Raw genomic sequence first — 22,763 nt, forward strand, 5'->3', positions numbered from 1 at the left:
CTGAATGAAATGCAGTCCCACTACTGGAAGCCTCATTTGGTGAAAAGAGATGTCCAGTTGAAACTCTGTATCCTCATTATTAGGAGACCTCATTAGGATCACCTTCATATATTTTACAAAGTTTCCACCGCACTAGGTTTCCATATCATCCCACAAATGCCCGTCAGTTACAGCTGTATCCCCTGGAATTCACTCCCTCTACCCTATCTCTCCTACACACCCTGCCTGATACTGCCCTGCCTGTCCCCACACATCCAGTCCACCCATAAAATTTATTCTATTGCCCCCTCCCAGGGAGGTCCATGTATCCCCCAGTGGCACTTCCTCTATACCTGGATTGATGTACTGTAGCTTGGTTTTTAATATCTACTAATAAGCAAATACATATCATATTTATCTTCCTGGATCTGTTCTGTCTGACTTGACTTAAGGCACACTCTATGACACATACTCATTATGCCTTGTACCAAGAAATAACAGTAGATAGTTTAGAGACATAGGGTAAAACCAAACACTACCTAATATATATATAGATACCAGATAGATAGATAGATAGATAGATAGATAGATAGATAGATAGATAGATAGATAGATAGATAGAAGATAAATAGATAAATTCCTATTAATTGTGCTATACTTATATCTTAGTTAGGGTTTCTGTTGCTGTGAAGACACACCATGACCATGGCAATTCTTATAAGGAAAACATTTAATTGGTCTGGTTTGCTTACAATTTCAAAGGTTCAGTTCATTATCATCATGGTGGGGAGCATGGCGGCATGTAGACAGACATGGTGCTGGCTACATCTTGACCAGAATGCAACAGGAGGTGGACTGAGGCACTGGACATGGGTTGGGCATATATGAGACCTCAAAGCCCACTCCACAGTGACACCTTCCTCTAACAAGGCCATACCTACTCCAACAAAGCCATGCATACCTCCTAATAGTTCCACTCCCTATGAGCTTATGGGGTCAATTAAATTCAAACTACCACAACTCATAAATCAGTACCTTATCTAGTCATCATCAGACAGACTTCCTCTGGCAGCAGATTGGAACAGAGGCAGAGACTCACAGCCAGACATTACATGAAGAGAATGTCCAAATGGAATGTCTCCATAAAATCCCTCCTCTGAGAAAGCTCAAGGAACCCCAGGGAAGAGGAAGCAGAAAGAGTGTAAGAACCAGATATGATGGAGGACAACTGGAGAACAAGTCCCTCTGAATCAGGTAAGCAAGGTGCATATGAACTCACAAAGACTAAAGCAGCAAGGACAGGGCCTACACATGTCTGCACCAGGTCCTCTGCATATGTATGACAGCTTTTAGCTTAGTGTTTTCATGAGACTCCTGAGTGTGAGAATAAGTCAGTCACTGATACTTTTGCCTGCTCTAGGGACTCTTTTCCTCCTGTTGTGCTGCCATGTCTGATATCAACATAATGGTCATTGCTTTAGCTTATTATATTTTATTTGGTTGTGTTTGGTTGTTACCTATTAGAAGTCTGTTCTTGCCTAATGACAGACAAACATGGAATGGGTCTGGAGGAATGGGAGGTGAGGAAGAATTGGGAGGAGTAGAGAGAGTAAAAACTACAATCCGGATATATTGTGTAAGAAAATATTTTCAATAAAAGGAAAAATAATGGAAATATTGTACTAGTTGACAATCATATACAATGAATTTTGAAAATATTCACACCTTCAATTCCTAATCTTCCCATTGCTCTTCCTACCCAACTTTGAGATTTCTACTTTTCTTCTAATCCCCCCACCATGGACTCCAGTTTGTGCTGCCCAGCTTGTCTTGCACTGGATTCTGCTTTGGTGTGTCGTCGGGCTACCAGAGGTTGTATCAGTAACAAAAACTGGCCTTTCAGCAGCCATGTTAGCAAATGCTAAATGCTCCTCAGCTAGTAATGGTTGACCTCCTTTCTCCATGCATGCTGGGAGTTTTTTCTGGTTGGAGCTTTCTCAGGTCTTACCCATATTGTCACAGTCATTATGGATTCAAGTGTCTATCTCCTCTGTTGTGTCCCTTGAAGTCATTCACCACCTCTGACTCTTCCTGTCTTCCTGTCCCCTCTTCTACAAAGAGGGGAGTGTGAGTGTGATATGGATTTCCAACTTAGAACTCCGAACTCCATTTTCTTTCATCTGGACATTAACCAACTGGGAGGCATGCCTCTTTGTTTACTGCCATTTAAGGCAAAAAAAATAAAATAAAAATTAAAAAAAAAAGCTTCTCTGGTGGGGGTTAAGGGATATACTGTTCAATTGGTATAACAACAAGTCATTAGTGATTTTAATATATTCATTTAATAGAATAATTAGCATCGGTTCTCCCCTGGGGCCTGTACATCTGTGGCTTTTTATTTTTTTATTCAAATTTTATTCTTTCTGTATGTGTTGGGTTGGGGGATATGCATATGCCATATCATGAACCTGGAAGGCATAGGAAAAAATTTGAGACTGAATTTTTTTCCTTCTACTGTATGGAATGCTCAGATCAAACTCAGATCCTCAGGCATGAGGGAGGTGCCTTTACCTACAGAGCCACCTCACAAGCTCAGCATTTGTTTTTCTCAGTTTGGCTTACTTTTTTTTTTAACATAATTAGCATCCATTTTTGGTGAAGGAAATTTGAATAAGAAACCATGGATTGGCAGAATTAATAACATGGGAATGGCTATTTGCTGAAGCAACACACAGATTTCATGCAATCTTCTTCAAGATTCCAATTACATTCTTAACAGAACTAGACAACACAATTCTAAAGGTCATATGAAGGCATAAGTAACCAAAATAGAACAAAGCAGAAAGGAAGAAGCTGGACTTGTCATGAGACCTGATCTCAAATTATAACAAGGAGCCACAGTAATAAAAACTAAATGACAATAGCACAAAAACAGACACAGAAAGATTTGAAAGCACATATGAGAATAGAATACATCCAGAATAAAACCAAAATACACTTATGTAGACATTAACTGTCATCAAGTTACCAATAAGACAACCAATAACCAGATCATTCTTCATTAGGAAGATGGGGGAAATAAAATACTCCAGATAAAATTTCTCTATAATAACAAAGCAAACAAGAAAAGAAAACACAAAGACCTTTTACTTGTGGAGTATTACAAAACAAACAGAAATAAAAAAGAGAGAGCACTACTTCAATGATTAATATAGAAGCACAGAAGAGATTCATAAGTATTAAATAAACTAAATACAGAATGAAGCAGAGTCTTGAAAACAGTACCAGAATTTCACGTAAGAGTCCCATGATTTGACCATGGGATTCTGACATAGGAGCACAATTATCTCAAGTTATGCAGCTTTGTTAGTCCAGTCAACCATGGCATGTTGATGTTTTCTGAAGCATGGTGGAGACTTGTATGACATTATAATACCTGTGGTTTTCCCCACCAAACACCCAGGTGTATAAAAGGTCGTTGGCAGATGATGAAATCCAGACTCAAGTATCCTACTGCTGGTCTTCCTCTGAAAAATCCACTCCTAACACCATGTGTTACTATGGCAGATACTATGGAGGCCTGGGCTATGGCTATGGTGGCCTAGGCTATGGCTGTGGCTATGGTGGCTATGGTGGCTATGGTGGCTATGGTTATGGCTGTTGCCGGCCACTGTGCTGTAGAAGGTACTGGTCCTATGGTTTCTACTGAGGAGTTTCTGCAGCTACCCAGAATGTTGACTGTCACATGTTGTCTTAATAGAAGTATCCTAGAGTTTCTTCACATGAGGAATTCTTAAACGTCTTCATAATTTTCAGCTTTATACTAAACTGAATAAAGTTGTTTATTCTTTACTCAGAATAAAGAGTTATCCGAGAAAACTCAGCAATGCATGACCATCTTCTTTGTCATTTTCATTCGGACTCTGTGACAGCCTGCAGACAATTTTATTAGTGTCTTTGTAAGGATCTGTAAAATGTGATCAAGTGTGAACTCTCTACTTTTTATTAAGCTGTATATATTAATATTAAAATGTGTTTCATTGTAGATTTTGCCTTTGTATAGTTTTATTAAAGAGTCTCTCAGTTTGTCACATGGTTTTATGTATTTCTGTGTGACTTTTTTCAGATGTGTGGGGTTTTTTTAAACGATACATGGCAGGAGGGAGGGAAGCAGAGAGAGACAGAGGGAAAAAGATTTTATTACATTTGGCTGCCTAAAATCAATAGGGAAATATACTATTTCTTACTAACAGCTCATTACAAATGTTTTCTCTCTCAGCATTCCGTAGTTGACTTTAGTTCTTTGTATAGGGTTGAGACCTTCTGAGCTTCCCCCTCCTACATTAACATATCTATTGGTACTGTCCTTATCCAACTCATACTTAGACACTGGCCTTGGTAAGAGTTATGGGTGTACATTCTGAGATTTCTAGGAGACACAATCTCACAGTCCCTGTCCCCTGGATTTTATAATCTTTTCTCTCCTTTTTTGCAATGATTCCCAAGCCTCAGGTGCATGAATTGTTATATATAAATGCATATTTAGGGATATGCAAATGTATATGTGTGTGTGTATCCCTGTGTAAGTAATTTTCTCCAAAATAAATATAATTTTTATTTTTAATGTATCTGTGCCCCACAATTGGGCTGGTAAGACTAAAGGTAATGAAATACTGGTAAAAATGAAATACATGGTATAAAATAAGAGAAACTAAGGGACCACTATTCTGGAGAACATTATGGAAAATAAAAATGGGTTTTCTTTGTACTTTGTTTTCCAGAACTATCAAACCACATTTGTAGAAATAAGTGCACACATCTGTGGCAACACTATGCTAGGGTATACAGAGATGAGCACAAAGCTTTGATACTCTAGGGTTGTTATTTTTCACTTCAGACATTTCCAGGACTAGTTTCCTGAGACAAAATTGAATTACTTAAAAATTAGAAAAAATTCCCATATCAATGTAGGGAGAAAATAATTAACAAAATTAAAAACCTACTAAGAGACATAATCTTTAATTTAAAAAGACAAGGGAATATCTACTATAGACTGGGAAATGGAGACAGATCTTTGCTGGAATATTAGCAATTTTCTTGTTTTAGCTTTTGCTGTATTTAGGGCAATATTCTTCTTCCATACCACCCCCTACCTCTCTCTCTCTCTCTCTCTCTCTCTCTCTCTCTCTCTCTCTCGCTGTGTGTGTGTGTGTGTGTGTGTGTGTGTGTGTGTGTGTGTGTGTGTGTGTATGTTTGTGTATGGTGTTTATATTCTAGATCATCCATAATTTAAATTGAAAATGTTGAACTTGTACAACCCTACAGAAGGATACAAAAGAAAGAACAGATTTTTAAAGTAAACAAAAATATCAGCCACAGATTGGAGTTTTCAGGTTAGCAATTTCAAATTAGTTATGCAGAGAAGCAAGAAACTTTCCAAAGTCTGTGTGAAAATTGTGGAAATTCACCAGAAAAAAAAATTTGGGTTCAAAATCATTAATACAAGTGAATAGTAAAGTTAGTAACTCAATAAACTGAGGTAAATTAATAAACTTAAACTTTTGCAGATTAATTAAGTTGAAGTAAAATGATTTCAAAATGGAATGCAAAACACTGAAGACAGTATAAAGGAACTCTCAGCCCCCATGGATTAGAAAAACATGTGCAATCACAATTTGTCAAACGACAAAGACATGCAATGGAGCCATTTGAATAAATACTTTATATTTTTATATTTTTTCAAAAGATTGTCTATACATGGTCCAGAGAGAAAAATCCGATTAAAATATTATGCAAGCATAATATACTCACTGAAGATTAATTTAAACCCCAAATCTTAATTTTGCCAGACAAAACAAACTTGTTACCTGGTAAGAGCAAGGAAGAGGTGGTGATATATACAGCAACAGATGCAAAGGGAGCTGGGAGAAGATATAATGATGTTTTCAGGATGAATTATAAATAAATGTCAGTCTAGAATGCCTTATAATCAAAAGTGTTCATGTAATAGAAATAAATATGTTAATAAAATATAACCAAGGAAATAATAAAGATAAAAATAAAAGCTTCCAGCATGTTGTAAAAATAAGTGGTTTGCCAAGGGTTTTGGTAAGAAAAAAAAGGTACAGTTTTTTAGGCATAGTAAAGAGATCCAGTGAAGAACATGAAGAGTTACACACACAAAAATTAATTTTTAGAAATATGTAAATATTTTTACATGAAACGTAATGAAAACATTTTTGAGACAAGTATTAAAAGTGGTATATATGTCAAGCACACAAGAAAGAATAGAGTATAATGGTAGCTTGTGTCAAGGTCATGAACTTCCTAGAAAAAGTGACATATAATAATACATCGCACCAGGCTGCAACAAGTCCCTAAGTCTGGAGAAGTCCAAAAGTACAAAACACAAAGTTCAGTGATGATGGGAAACTGAAGTCAGGAAATCCCGCCCTCTCATTTGTCCTGCAGCATTCTGGGTCTAGGCTTATGTCAGCTTACATGCCTATTTTGATAGACCCAGGAGAGAACCCACACTTTCCATAAAGTGATACAGAGCCCGTAGTTTCGATTCTGTGGGCCTTGTAGTCTGTCTTCTGTATTTAATTTCACCACCATGGTGTGAACAGCCATATGTGACACAGGAATGAATAGCTTGGATATTTTCTCATATAATGCTTTCCCATTTCAGTATTCCTTTTTTCAGTTGCTTTTGTGTATTTCCTTTGCATGAGAAACAAAAATAGTATCCCCTTAGTCTATTGTTCTTTTAAATTTTTTTTCATTAAGGTGAGTATTAGCAAGGGCCTATTTAAATCTTCCACTGATCTGAAATTCCTTGAGAATTTATTGGTATTTTTCATCCCCATCATCCTCTCATCCCTCTCCCTATAACTCCCTTCTTCCCGACATGTTCCTCTGCTTCCGCATGACTTTTTCTTCAACCCGCAGAGGGGAATTGGGGTTGCTGGCACCAGTTTCCATGGAGATTTGTTTACTAGAGGCTGGACAGTTTTTTAGTGGCTCCATCACTGAAGAAAATGACAACCCCTTTCCTATCAACCATTAACTGCCCATAATCCCTGATGGAGGATGGGTTCTCAGAAGCTCCACCCACATCTGTGGGCTGAATCTTGTGCAGGTCTTGTGCAAGTAACCACAGCCATTTTGTATTTATTAGTGCAATGGCTTTGTCACATAGTCATGGCATAGCTCTCTTCCCCAGATGGGTCTTACATTCTTTCCAGTTTCTCTTTAGCATTGTTCCCAGAGCTCTGTAGATAGACATTAGGATTGATCATTTAGTATTGATCATTCAACATTTGTTTTCAGTAGATTGGACAATCATAAGTCTGCATTATTTGCTGCCCAGTGGAAGAAAAAAAAAACTTCCCTGAGGAAGGCTGAAAGCAATGCACAGTATGTCCATTTAGGAAAGTGATAGTAGTATCTAGGGTCCATTCGTTATCTTTCATTTATGTAAGAAAGTTCCCTTTTCATTCTGGAATTATGAAATGTGTGTGTTTTAGTTAGTCTGTGTGTTCTTGACAGCTTCACAACAAAACAGTATGGTTTTATTCGTCACTTTTTTCTGATTTGTTCTTAGTAGCTTTATTGCTGCCTGGGGAACCAGCCTCCAGACAGCTCAGGGCTCAAGGGGAAATCCACCATGTTGGCACACTAGACTTTCTTATCTGAGGGGATTAGAGAAAAAGACACTCATATGTAGATGAACAGTCTTATTGAATAAGAAACACAGAGCCAAATTCAGAGTTAAAAGCCCAAGAGGTCAGCTGTGTTTCTTATTTAATAAGACTGTCCATCTACACTCATACACTCTCTTGATGGTTTTCTTCAGATCTTGTCTTTATTCTTGTTTTGCATTCTCTGTTCTTTATTTTCCTGATGATTTCCTTCTCTCGTTCTTGATGTTTCCCTTCTAACTCTATCTTTATTCTTGATGTTTCCCTTCTAGGTCCTTCTAATTCATTCTTGATGTTTTCCTTCTAGCCCATTTTAACTCTCTCTATCTCTCTCTTCACTCTTTTTCTTACAGCTTATATACCACAGCAAAATCTTTCAGGCAATATAAAAATTTACAATGTGATTACATTATGTTTTTCAAGTGAATGAATACAAAACAAAAGGTAAAAAACAGCACACTTTTCATATCCCTTACATGAGTAAACATTTTATGTATTATAGGTGATAAAGAAATTATCCCAAGAACCCACATACATTCATACCCAAGCAACTTGATATAGATTAGCCATGTGGACAAGCAAGGTATTCTTCCCAGCCAGGTCTTTTACTGGTAGGCTCCATTTTGCAGTTACAAAAAAAGGGCCAATTACTTTATTACTTATATTAAAAGGTAATCTTATAAGAAATTTTAAAGGAATCACAAACCTAAAGTTTTATATATGAAAAATAACCCTTAGCTCTACTTTAAATCTTTGGGGTGCATACCCACTCATCCATAGTTCCTTATATTGAGAGATTGAGGGCAAAAATGGGCACAAGGAATTAGCAATCACCTTTGGTCATCAACTAATTCTAGCAAGAAATGTGCATCAGCTAATAGTAATTGGGCTACTTTGTTCTTGCTCCCTGACCTTAAAGAGTTCTGCATGTTCAACTATGTGCCTTTCTAAAACCTTAGATTATCTTCTTGGGTTTTTCACCTCAAAGCTATTTGGCAAAAACATTTTAGTCTAACTTTAAGTTATTTTCAAAGCTTTGTTCCAGCTGTGATGCACTCTGAAACCTATGAACACATCTCCCAACATTTAGGTTAGAAGAATTAAAGCTAGATGGGCTACCAGGACTCATTTGTTTTTCTTAATCATTAACCTAAGCCACAGTATACATCGCTCCTCAATAGAAACTCATGCCTTGTAGCAGTGTGACACTTTCTTATTTATATTTTTAATCATAAAAACTCTACTTAAATTAACATTATTATTATTGTCATTTAGGCAGTACAGTTTAGGAGGAAATCATCTTTATAATAATCCACAGGTAAAAATACTCAGTTGAACGGGATGTTTCCATGAGATAAACACACTACATACAGGCAGTGGGGATCTCCCCCCACCCATTTACACCATGCCAGGTATCAAGGAAAGATGGCAGCAGCAAATAGGTACAGACACAGCAGAAGCAAAAGACATCTGGGCTCTGGGGTCTTGGGAGCCTTGCCTCTATCCAAGATTCAACCAACAGGGAGTTTCTTCTTGGTAGACTGACAACCTGAAGTCAATGGCCACCTGCTGCTCCTCTGACATGGCCACCAGCAGAGCTTCTTATATTTTTAAGAAATTGTTAACTGTTTGTGGTTATCAATGTATTTTCTATACTTTGCTAAGTGTTTTCTTAAACTTTTACAATGATATCTATAAACCATTTTATTGATTTGTATGTGATTTGATATAGAGGTAACTATTTACACATGATTAACCAATCAACCTTATACTATATACTTAAAAGAGAATCATATCCACAAAAACTTTAATTTTACATTTCTATTTTATTTTTCTTACTCTTGTTGAATGCAACCATGCATCCATTTCCATAGAGGATCAATTTAAGGACCATCTACATATATAACCAAATCCATGAGCCTTCAATACCTTAAATAGAGTCCCATGGCATGTAATCTAAACACATCATCCCTTATACTTTAAAACTTTCATAGTTTACTTCTAACACCTAATGCAATATAAATGTTGTTCACAAGTGTGGTATTACATTATTTAGCAAATAATGACAAGAAAGGCATGTGCATATTCACTAAATAAGGGTATTTTCCCCAGAATATTTTCAATTCCAAGATGGTTGAATCCATGAAGCTATATGTGGTTTCCACAAAAAGCAGACTACATACATAAAAAATATTTGTATTTCAATGTGAACATTTCTATCTACCCAGACAATTTTTAATATATCTTTAGAATCACTTACTCTCAAAACTTTCATAATTTCTGCAGTGCTTTTTGTCTTTGATCCTCCTAAAGACGAATTTCTCACTGAGCTTGAAACATTCAAGGCTATCTTTTATTATTGTGAGAGATGAGTTTATCTCAGCTTGTGCCCAATTTTATAACAGCTCATGTATTCTGAAAGAGGTTTCTTTTAATTTGATCTTTTTCTGGCTTTGGGTTTTGTCTTTCACTCTCATCTTTTGTTAAATTCATTAACTGCAGTTAATTTTTCTACATCTGTTCTTATTTTTAATCCCCTTAGCTCATTCTTTCAATTGTAAGATACATGTTGCACTTTGTCCCATTATAATGATGGCCATTATTTTGCTCAGTTATATTTCATTTATAGATATTTTTATATTATATGAAATAAAAGTTGCTTAGGTTTTACTAAAGGGATGTTCCCTATATGGTTGTAATGATTTATTATTTATTTCAGGCAACTTTTATTACCTAAAATGCTACAATGTTTGATACTAATGTACCTATACTAATTTCATTTTGTCTAACATTTGTACTACATAATTTTCCCATTGTTTGGCTTTCAAACATCCTATTACATGATAGTAGAGTTACATCTATTTTAACCACTAAGACATGATGAATTTTACTTTTTCTGGGTTTGTAATTTCTGTTTCTATTGAGTCATTTAATCTGTTTATATTACTGTTCTATTTGGTATTTATCCTCCCATTCCTGTGTTTGTGCAATATTTACATTTTTCTCCTTTATCAGTTTAACTTTTTCAAGTTAATAAAAGACTTTGTTCCACTTTTCCTCCGTGGATGAGATAATTATTCATCCCTTTATTATTCTTGCACTGGTTCCTTTGAAATAAGACATAATTTTACTTATTGTATTCCAACATAAATTCTCATTTTGTCAACTCATGGTACAGAACCTTCAAAAAATAGTACTAGCATATTAGTATATATTTAGTATAATTTCAAGCATGGTGATTTTATGTACATTTCATTATGTAATCTACCTATATGCTGCTTATGATGATAATTACAATGTGTGTAACAGTATACATTTGTATTTTCTCACACAAATGGAAACAGTATAATATAGTCTGTTGTTTCTTACTCCTCTCAATTTTTTTATGTTTCCAAATGATATAAATTTTCTTCTGCCTAAAGAATTCTCTTTAATGTTCTTCAAGTGCAAACCTTTAGAGGGACATTTTCTATGCCATTATTTTCAAAGGAGTTGTAAAATTTTTTCTTAGGATGTAATATTTTCACTGGGAACTAATTAAGCACATTTAAAATGCCATTTTTGTAAGAAAAAAAATAAAGATTTTGCCACATAATTAACATGTAGGCATTAAATTGCACATAATCTTAAATGTGCATCTCTTTCATAATATTCTATAAATATCAATACCATGTTAAACATTTAAATGGAAATTTCATGAAAAACAGAATGAATTTGGTTATTTTTTTTAAGGCAAGGAAGGACTTACTTCAAAGAATAGTAATTTTCTAGCCCACTGGAAGTAAAGGGTGGGAAATATTTTTCTCCACGGTTCAAAATTATGCTTCTACCCCAGGGAGTGGGAGCATGCAGGAGCCTCAGAGAGTAGCCAGCGGTTCACATAGAAATTCACATTTTGACAATGCCATATATGACCCCTCTGCTATCATCTGATAATTTGGCTCTCTCTTCTTATTAACCAATCTTGCTCAATTTTGGTCAAGAGCATACTACTGAAATCATTTCTCTAAAAATACTTCAAAGAAAAGACACTAACAACTTCAATGCCCAATTCTTGTGATAAAAGAAACATATAGAAAGTAGAAAGTGAAAAAGAAATCTTATTCCATAGGCCTCTCTCATATAAGAAATATGTTTTTTTTTTCTTTTCATTCATATCCACAACTCATGGTCCATTATGAGGCCCTGTTCAGATTTCTGAGTTTAGACAGAAATCTCTGTCTAATTGTGACAAAGAAATTAAAGTCATATGTAGGTTTAGTTTATAGTAAGACTCCATTCTACTTCTGGAGACACAAAGAATACCTTATAAAGGACATGAATAAATTACTTGGTTGTGGTGTACATGGCTGAATCAAAAAGTCTCCAAAAAGGAGAATATGTAAGTAAAATTGGAAAAGTAAAATCAATTCTCTTTGCTGATGGTCTATAATCAAGTATGCAGAAAACCTTAAGGAGAAAAACAAACTTACAAACTAGTAAGGTGGCAAATCACAAAAACATAAAAAAATAAGTAAATCAGTGACATTTGTATGCACTAGCAACATGCTACATGAAAAACAAATTTAAAAAACCCCACTTACAATAGTGACAAAATGACATCATTCGGAACAAAAGTACAAGACTTCATAGGGAAAAGAGTACTGCTAATGAAGAAATTAACAGGTAAGAGAGAAAAATGGTTCTACATTCATTTATTGGAAGAATTAACATTAGTCTACAATCTCCAAAGTGTGCTATGGAATCTTTATCAAAATCACAAAGATATTCTTTACAGAAATACAGAAAAACATCCTAAAACTCATCCGGAACCCACAGAAGACCATGAAAGGCAAAACAATTTTGCAAATGATCAATTAAGCCAGAATCATCTAATTGCCTAGTTTTAAAGTATGTTAGAGAGATGTAGTGTCAAAGCCCAGGAAAAACAACAACAACAGGATGATAGAACTATAAAGCATAATATAGTGCCCCAAAATTTTTCATCGTGTATTGCCATCTTTATTTTGACAAGAATGTCACAAACATCCAGTAGTGAAAGGACAAAGGCTTTATTTAATAAGTAGTATTGTAAAAACCAAATATCTACATGCAAAAGAATGCAATGGAATCTATATGTGATATCATATATAAAAATAAGCTAAAATGTAAGACCTAACCATAGCACTGAAACTACAAACTGCTGTCACAATTATGGACGAAACTGCTTGGCTGTGGTGTTAGAAATGATGCTTTTATTAAAGCCACAGAAACTCTGGTGACAAAAGCTAAGAATATCCTAGTGGGGTTGTAGCCCACTGAGAAGCTTCTAAATATCAAACAAAATAGCCCAAAGAATGGAAAGATAATACACATTCTGGAGAAAAAAATTTGCAAGCCATTTGGCCGACAATGGATGGTGCTCACAATTGCCACTTCATTACCTATTCTTTTCCACAAATGACCCCAATTTACACTTGGCTGCTGTTCTGCCACGCCACATAAAGCTAGGTGAGTGATCTTCTACTTGTTCCAGGCCTCTATGGCAATCTCCACTATGTCACTACCCCCTTTACAGTAATCATAATTCTCAAAGAGTTATGTTTAACTGCATCTCACCTTTCTTTGGTCCCTATAACTTAGTGAATTCCAATATTTCTATTTGAGATCTTATTTCTACTGTAAAAATATAGATTTTTTTTTTAGTATTTCTTAGTGTAGGTCTAATGGACATTTGCCTCTGGGGAAAAATTGTTTTGTATTAACTTTGAAAAGGTACAGCCAATGAGTATAGAATTACAAGTTGGTGGGATTTTCACCTCCCCAGTAATACTATGAAAGGCATTGTTCATTTTAAAAACAAGAAAAAGAAGCATTGTTATACCAACTACATGATACCACATAACTTGATACATTATATTCATCTACTTTATGCTAAAGTGAAAAAAATGTGTATAATAATCTACCTACAAAAATAAAAGGGTTGTTTGAGCTCATGTTTTTAGGAATCTAGTCCATACATATTACACTAGCCACTCTTTTGGCAATTATGGTGAGATCCTTTAATAGCAAACATTTCTCACTTCATGACCAGGAAATCAAAGAAATAGGAACACAGAGGACCTAGATCTTGTAATTCCACTCAAGAAGATGCCTCAAAGATCTGAATACCCACACTAAGTAGCCTTTCTTACAGTGTCTGCTACCCACCCATAGTACCCTGCGGAAAATACATGCAAATCTTGGCCAAGTGCCAAGGCTGCTATATTCAGGATACTCTTAACTAGAAGGGAAAGGGGAAAGGTAGAAAGGCCTCCTCCTATCTTAGAATAAGACACAAGTTATCATCAGTACTCCACTCTTGGACAGCATGCTGACAATACTGTGGCCTTCAAATGTACAAAGTCCTCCACCTACCCCAGAGATTCAACTTATACCATTGAGCAAATGTTGATAAGTACACTAGAAAAATCACTGTGAACAAGGTGAAAGAAGTGGCAGCATCAGAATAACAAAGGGACAGATACACAGTCACACTGAAACAGTCACTGCCAGCTCTGTTCTAGGATAAATACTATGAATGCATTAAAATCAGATAAGGAATTTGATAATATTGTAGTTCATTAATATCTCTAGTCATGAACTTGAAAGTTTACATAGAGGTATTGATAAATCCTAGATATACATAAACAAAATGATAACAAGGGCATGAGAAGAATGTGCCTTCTATGCAAACTCATCATGAAAGTTAAACTAATAAAAACATAGTGTTTAGTGCTTGTGCATTAATTCACAAATAACAAGGGCACTCTGTTAAAGATAACTTTGGGTTGTTGGGACCCTAACATAATTCCAACGGATTCTTATTTAGGAAGGCTTCTGTATCTCTAACAAACTATTCAGCTTAAATCTTTAAAATGTAAATTAATGTAAGGCATAAGACTAACACCTGCCTGTGGTTTACCCTTCTCACCATGGAAATACACAAAAGCCATGGGCAGCTGGTGACATTCTAAAAGAGAAAGGTGATAATCTGATCAGCTGTACTCTTCCACTCTCAGAACCTGGAGCTACCGAAGCAACTAATATAGTGGGCTGGACTATGACTTTTGTTGCTGGAGGGCTTCTCTCCAGGTTCCACCAAACCCCACAGTCCCACAATCCACGTATAAAATAATCACTCAGATGCTTATAATACTTATAAACTGTATGGCCATGGCAGGCTTCTTGCTAACTGTTGTTATATCTTAAATTAACCCATTTCTATAAATCTATACCTTGCCTCGTGGCTGGTGGCTTACCAGCATCTTTACATGCAGCTTGTCCTGGCGGTGACTGCAGTGTCTCTCCTCCTTCTTCCTGTTTCCCCAATTCTCCTCTCTCTTTGTCCCACCTATACTTCCTGCCTGGTCACTGGCCTTCAGTGTTTTATTTATATAGAGTGATATCCACAACAGACTATGGTTGTCTGGCTGTTGCCACCCACATTGCTGTGGGAGATATTGGTCCTACAGATTCTACCTAGGAACATCTGGAGCTGCTTAGCCAGTAGAACTCTTCCTTCTCTATTTCTCAGTTATCCTACCGTTCTTCCTATAAGTGACCTTTCGACCCACACTGAAAATGTATTCTAAGCTATTTCAGTTTCTGAGTTATTACTTTGGCTTCAGCATGCTACAACTAGATTGTCCAAGATCGCATGCAACTCCTCACCACTCAGGACCTTGTTTACAGAGTGGATACTGTATTACTTCTTCATTTGGTATGTCTTAACAGCTTTGATGTGAAAAACAAATTGTCATCTTTTCCAGTAAAGCTTGTCTATCATTGCAGAACACTTCATACTTATATTGACTTTTCTCTGTTATCTCATGTGGGTGTTGAGGTGTGTATACTTTTTTCAGAGGTATATGGATGAACCTGAAAACGTAACCGAAATGAACCCACTTATCTAGAGTGGCTGCCAGGTCAGATGACAGTATGAAGAGGCACCATTGTCCAAGCCAAGAGAGGAAGCTCTATTCAACAGCAGTGTAAACTGTAGCGTGAATTGTTAGAAGGCCTTATTAATAAAAACAAACCCAAGGCCAGGTATTAGGGTGAATGCTGGAAGATCAGAGAGACAGAACAGGCCACAGCTAACCTCACCTGGCCAACTACTGTTTCCTCAGACTGGAAGCCTCTGAGTCTTCCTCCAAATGAATCTCAGCTGAACTGTGCTACTCAAAGCCTAAAAGCTTAACCAACTCTAGTTCCCGGTCCTCATGCCTTCTATACCTGTCTGTCTCCTGCCATCACTTCCTGGTATTAAAGGCATGAGTAACCATGCCTGGTTGTTTCCAGTGTGGCCTTGAACTCACAGAGATCCAGATGGATCTTTGCCTCCCAAGTGATAGGATTAAAGGTGTGAGTGCCACCATTTTCTGGCCTCTGTATCTAGTGGCTGTTCTGCTCTCAGATCCCAGAAAAGTTTATTAGGGTGCACAATATTTTGGGGAACACAATATCACCACAGTAAACAGCAAGGCAAGCATGTTCCATCCACCTAGCTTGTAGGTTATGCAAAGAAAAGTAAACACACAAATTAAATAAGTGATTCTATGGGGAGATTTCTTTTACTTCAAACTATATTAATGAATAAAGTCACTTTTGTTCCTTTTTACTTATTCTTCTCTCATACAATACACCCCAACCACAGTCTCCCCTCCCTCCATTCCTCCCAGTCGGCCCCCCTCCTCTCCTCTTCCCTAGATCCATTATTTCTCTGTTTCTCTTCAGAAAAGATCAGTCCTTCCAGGGATAGCAACCAAGCAAGGTATAACAAGATGCAACCAGACTAGGCACAAACCCTCCTATCAAGGATGGACAAGGCAGCCCAGGATTTTTAAAAGCAAATAAAAGTCTACATAGAGATATTCATAAATCCTAGATATACATATTACTGGGAAATGAAAGTATAATAACAAAATGGTAACAAGGACATGAGAAGAATGTGCCTCCTCTGAAAACGCATCATGAACATGAAACTATAAAAATGTAATGTTTAACAAATGTGATTCTGCAGTGTGCATGTATATAATAGGAGGCTTGAGAAATGATCTGTGCAGCTCCTTCCATGACCAAGTTTAACTCTAATTTCTCACTGTGTTCTTCATGAGTCCTACCAATACATCTTGGTCCCATGTGACTCCTCAATGAATAGTCAATAAGATGCATAGTTACATTTGAATCTTAGGGACAAGTCTTCAGTCCAGCCATCCCTAACCACTGGTTCCAACTTTTCATGGATACAAAACATTATTCACTGTACAAAACACCTTTCTTCCCATCAGAAGAAAATTAAATCAAAAAGTATTTCCATGCCTCTGCTGATGAAAGAACATATCTGCAGCAACACCAATCATCCATAAAACAAAAGGTGACCACCAATTTGTGTCAGAATGTTATTTGGAAGAACCCCATTTATAAAAGTGTGAAGCTATGACAATACCTCTAGGGATATAACAGGATTTGTAGAATTTACAAGTCTCACACACACTAAGTAATACGTCAAACATAAATGTCAAGGGGCAAGATGATGGAGGAAGAGGAGAAATATGAAAAGGAGGAAGATAGAGGGGAAATAATCGAATTCAGATGTATTGAAATATTAATAATTGGGTAATATGAGTAAAAAGGATTGTGTGTGTGTGTGTGTGTGTGTGTGTGTGTGTGTGTCATATGTGTGTGTATGCTGGTCAAACATTTTAATATTTGAATTCTTTCAATGTAAATTGTACTAAACATTTTAGAAATAAAATACAATGATAAATGCCTAGTGGACAGTTCTTTCTAAATGGTTCATAGAAAATGTTTTTATTTGCCTCTGTTTGACTCATTATCTGGAACTTATCAAGTTGCATTGCTGTTCTCACATATTAAATTTTTAAGTGATGTATTGTAAGCATAAAAAGCACTATTCCCCTGTTCATACTGTTTTTAATTTCCTGACACTGCTGTGCAATATCAATTCGTTTCTCTCACATCCCATCCTCGTGATGGTTCCACTACAATTCAAGGAGGAAACGGAGAGAAGAAAGCCTGTAATGTCTCCTCATTGTTGCTTCTATCTCTGTCAGTTTTATACAAAATATCTGCAGCAGGACCAAGGTTGTGGCTAATTTGATGAGTGTCAAATGTGTAAACTAGTTAGAAAATACAAATAAATGTGTAGAAGTGCAGGAAGATGTTATGTTTGGGCTGGGAATACAGCTTAGTACTTAGAGTGTGTGCCAAGCATCTGCAAGGCCATGTGTTCAAGTGCAAAACTAAAACCAAAATGAAACACATAGATGGATTGCCACAAAGAACCTGTCATCATTCCTTTGTGTGTAGGTCAGAGCTTCTCTTGTCTCTCAGATTCTTACAGAATTAGTGATGCCAACTTGATCTTAGATGTTACAGCACTCTGCTTTGTTCAAGACCACCATGGCCTCCACTCATGTGTAAGGCAACTGCAAAATAGAACTTCATCTGAGTAATTGCCATTCACGTAACATAGACAAGAATATTTGGAAAACTTAACTGACAGACGCCAAAAAGAAAAATTCTTTCCTACAAAATCTCATGCAACGGAAACTCAGGCCCAGATGTTTTTACTAATGAATTATTTAAAAGACATAATAAAAATAGCACTACAAATCATACTAATATTCCTCTATAAAAATAATATCCCATAGTTGTAGAATTTCTCACTGGTTTAAATTCTAGTCATTCAAACAGTGAAATTCATAGCATGATAGATAGAAGGAAGTTATATACCCGAGTACATTGATATAAGACATGAGAATTATATACTCCCTGTTCAAATTATAACATGTAAACAAAGTACATATTTATGGGGTACAACTTAATATTTCACTGGCTTCACACAGAGCCCACTAATCAAATCTTTAATAACTTAAAATAGCAGAACTTCCCTTCTCTATGTGCTGACTTAGACTTACTATGCACAAAATTGTCCATTTCACAAACATATCTGTTCTCATGTAAAGGATAGAATGATTTTTTAAAAAAGGTGGTTTCATACCTCCTAATGATTTCTGAAGAAAAAATGTCTGCCCCAAGTCTTGGTAACCTTAGAATCACAGGTGAAACAAAAAAATAAATAAATAAAACTCTCAGAATTGTGTTTGGAGGAGCACTGCTTCTGTAACTGGTGTCTCAACATTATTCAATAGAGCCCGGATCAGACACAGGGGTTTTGTGATATAAGGATGTGTAAGTCAGATGGAGAGTGAGGGACGTGAGAGAGTAATATGTGAAAAAGAGATTAACAGTAAATGCACATGTACAGAAATTTCAACATACAAAATTTAGTTAAAAAGAGTGATGTTGTGTGTGTTGAAATTAAACTTCTTCCAAAGTATCTCATCAATTTACAAAGGCAAGGTGAGATAGCTGTGGCTTGTTCTGTCTCTCTGATCTACCAGCATGGACCCCAAACCATAACTCGTCTCAGGTTTGATTTTATTAATAAGAACCTTTAAGATTCCTGCTACATCTGGCGCCCAACGTTTGTGTTACGAATTCATGAAAAAGCTGTTTGCCTGTGGCCTTGTGAGCCCGAGCTCAGGCCCAAGCTACACTCAGCCGGTGGTGGTGGCACACACCAGTTGGATTTGCTGAAGGAGGCAGAGGCAGTAGGATCTGGAGTTTGAGGCCAGCCTAGGAGGCTTGGGAGAAGCTTTGGCCCGGACTGAACCACAAACAGTGGTGGGACCATGGAAGCAGTGGCTACTGCTCCACGTTGCCAGCTCCTTCTCATCGTGTTGGTGACTGCGGTGATGCTGCTACCTGGGACGAAGGGTTTACCGCTGCTGTTTCAGAGAAGAATTGCCAGGACCATCGTGTTACAAGAAAACATTGGCAAAAGTCAGTTTGGAAAAGTTTGGCAAGACAAATGGTGGGGAAAAATTGCTGTGAAGATTTTCTGTTCTAGGGAAGAATGTTCATGGTTCCGAGAGACAGACATTTATCAGACTGTGATTGCTCCAAGCCACAGAGGAGGCAAAAAAAAAAAAAAAAAAAAAAAAAAAAGTCTGCAGGAAACCATGACCATGCCTAACAGTGACTTTGAAATCTTCAAAAAGATGACAGGATCCTACAATGATGGTTCCACATGGGCTATGATAAAGCCATCAAGCCGATTAACACCATGGAAAAATCGACTTTGGACTACAAACTGGTCAGAACAATTTCGAGAGGACTAGTTGAGATGATCCAGCCTGACAGACTACTTGAACAAGGACTTGAAACAAGCCCTGAACTTTCCTTTTATGCAGAGACTGGACAAATGATATAGGACTTGACAATTAACCCAAAAATTTTCTTTTCAAGATTCCCTAAAGATATCTTCACCCCTAGAAAGCAAAAAGAAAAAGAGAATAAGATATGAGATAGATCATTGAATCTACTCTGAGAAAAAAAGGTAAAGAAATAACAGGATAAATAGGTAGATCATTGAATCTACACTGAAGAAAAAGGGGAAGATATAAAAATGACAAAAGGTAGACTACTGAATGTATTATGCAAAGAAAAAAGAAAATATGGATATGATAAGATAAAAAGGGAGATTATGGAATCTACTTTTAAAAAGGAACTACTTGTTTTAAATAAGATAAGTAATGAAAATTTTTTGGTCTGAGTTTTTCAGATGTTACTGGACTGGACATTGTTAATATATATAATGAAGTTTTTATCTGAATCTGTCAAATGTTAATGGACTAGACATCATTAATGTAATTTTTGGCTGTATATATTGTATATACTTATTGGATAGTTTTTCTTGTATTAGTTATAAGCTTTTTAAATTTTAGACAAAAAGAGAGGAAATGTGGTGGTATTGTGTTCCCCAAAATATTGTGTACTCTAATAAATTTATCTGGGGTCAGAGAACAGACAGCCACTAGATACAAAGGCTAGAAAATGGTGGCACTCACACCTTTAATCCTAGCATTCCAGAGATAGAAATCCCTCTGGATCTCTGTGAGTTCAAGGCCACATTGGAAATAGCCAAGCAAGGTGACACATGCCTTTAATCCCAGAAAGCCAGCCTTTAATCCCAGGGAGTGGTGGTAGAAAACAGAAAGATATATAAGGTGTGAGGACCAGAAACTAGAAGCATTTGGCTGGTTAAGCATGTGGCTGGTTAAGCTTCAGGCTTTGGAGCAACACAGTTCAGCTGAGAGCCATTGGGATGAGGACACAGAAGCTTCCAGTCTGAGGAAACAGGACCAGCTGAGGAATTGGCACGGTGAGATAGCTGTGGCTTGTTCTGTCTCTCTGATCTACCAGCATGGACCCCAAACCATAACTCGTCTCAGGTTTGATTTTATTAATAAGAACCTTTAAGATTCCTGCTACATGAGTGTAACCAAATATCCATTCTGCTTTATACCACAGATTGTGGTATAAAGCCACTGAAGGTAACAAATATTAATTACTTGATTCATTGTAGAAGAAACTAGAATAATACAGACTTGCACTATTAAAAAATCATGTAATCATTCATTTGGCTATTTGTCCCTGTGCTTTATCCAGCCTTGGTTTCAACAATTCTCGCTCATATAAACCCTCCTCTTTCTCGCTAATTAGACTCCCGGAGCTCTAACTGGGGCCTAGCCATAGATCTCTGCATGCAGATTCCTCAGTCCTTGGATGGGGTTTCTGGCATGACTATTAGGGTGTTTGGCCATCCCATCACCAGAGTAAGTCAGTTCCGGTTGTCTCTCGACCATTGCCAGCAGTCTATTGTGGGGGTATCTTTTTGGATTTCTGTGGGCCTCTCTATGAACCAAAGGCTGAGGGGCCCCCAACTGGATCAGGCCCTCTGAATAGGTGAGACAGTTGATTGGCTTGATCTGTTTGGGAGGCATCTAGGCAGTGGTACTGGGTCCTGTGCTCATTGCATGAGTTGGCTGTTTGAAATCTAGGGCTTATGCAGGGCCACTTGCCTCAGTCTGGGAGGAGGGGACTGGACCTGCCTGGACTGAGTCTACCAGGTCGATGTCAGTCTTTGGGGGAGGCTTTGCCCTGGAGGAGGTGGGAATGGGGTGTGGGCTGGGGGGAAGGGGAGGGGGGGACAGGAGGTGGGAGAACAAGGGAATCCATGGCTGGTATGTAGAACTGAATGGTATTGTAAAATAAAATAAAAGGAAAAAAAAAGAATTACATTTTAAAAAATCATGTAATCATGGGGAAGATGGATTCCTAAAGGAAGAGGGTCCCATACTCAGATTCAAACATCTATGATAAACAGATTCAAAAACTGAACTGTTACTGCAGACAAAAGACAAAACTATATGCAGTTAAATTAACAATTTGATGACCACATAAAGAGAACTATTGTCATTCACATCATGCACCTAAACAAGATATAAGACTTTGTTAGTTGAAGTAATAATTCCCTTTAAAAAGTTAAAAAAAAAAAAAAGAATTCATAAAAGGTATAAATAGCATTTAATTAAAATTAAAGTTCCATTTTGGAGACAGAAAAGGTCACCTCTAAAGAGAAGGTATTTATGATATATGTAGCTAAAACAAGAATCATATTAACATTAAAGTACTTATAAAACTCTGTAGGAACCCACAAAGCACAATTAAAGACAGCCAAAAACGATCAGCAATTATGAAATGCTTGCAGGTATGAAAACAAAGGTGGCCAATCTCATTAGATCAAGAAAATGCAAATTATTACCCCAAGGAAACAACACTGCACACTCATCCAAGTGAATAAAATTAGAGATTGAAAATACCAAGTAATCTTGAGACTGTTCAGAACCTGGAACTTAGAACAAACACTCCCAGGGAGCCTGTGATTAGCATGACTGCTGGTGAATCTATTAGCAGCATCTGCAGATCCTAAGCCCCATTGTCTCTGTCTGGACCGACCGTGTATTCACAAAGGCTTCTATGTAAATGTTACTCTTACTCTGTATTTGGAGAAGTTAAAGTTATTTTGAGGAAACAACTCAACAAACCCAGCCTCGGAGAAGCCACTGTATGTCTTATGCCACAACAAGTAATCAGGGCCTGTCAGTTCAGCTAATATATATGAGTTAG

At 36.8% G+C, this 22,763-nt stretch overlaps 1 protein-coding gene across 1 annotated transcript; it reads left to right on the plus strand.

The window, feature by feature from the left end:
- Nucleotides 1–3,529: 3,529 nt before the first annotated feature.
- On the plus strand, nt 3,530–3,688 carry LOC102909834 (keratin-associated protein 20-2-like). The gene has a single exon (XM_006987900.2). It carries the CDS (start codon nt 3,530–3,532, stop codon nt 3,686–3,688), a length of 159 nt encoding a protein of 52 aa, XP_006987962.2.
- The last annotated feature ends 19,075 nt before the right edge of the window (nt 3,689–22,763 follow it).

The sequence above is a fragment of the Peromyscus maniculatus genome, chromosome 12, assembly GCF_049852395.1.
Source record: "Peromyscus maniculatus bairdii isolate BWxNUB_F1_BW_parent chromosome 12, HU_Pman_BW_mat_3.1, whole genome shotgun sequence".
Classification (NCBI taxonomy): domain Eukaryota; kingdom Metazoa; phylum Chordata; class Mammalia; order Rodentia; family Cricetidae; genus Peromyscus; species Peromyscus maniculatus.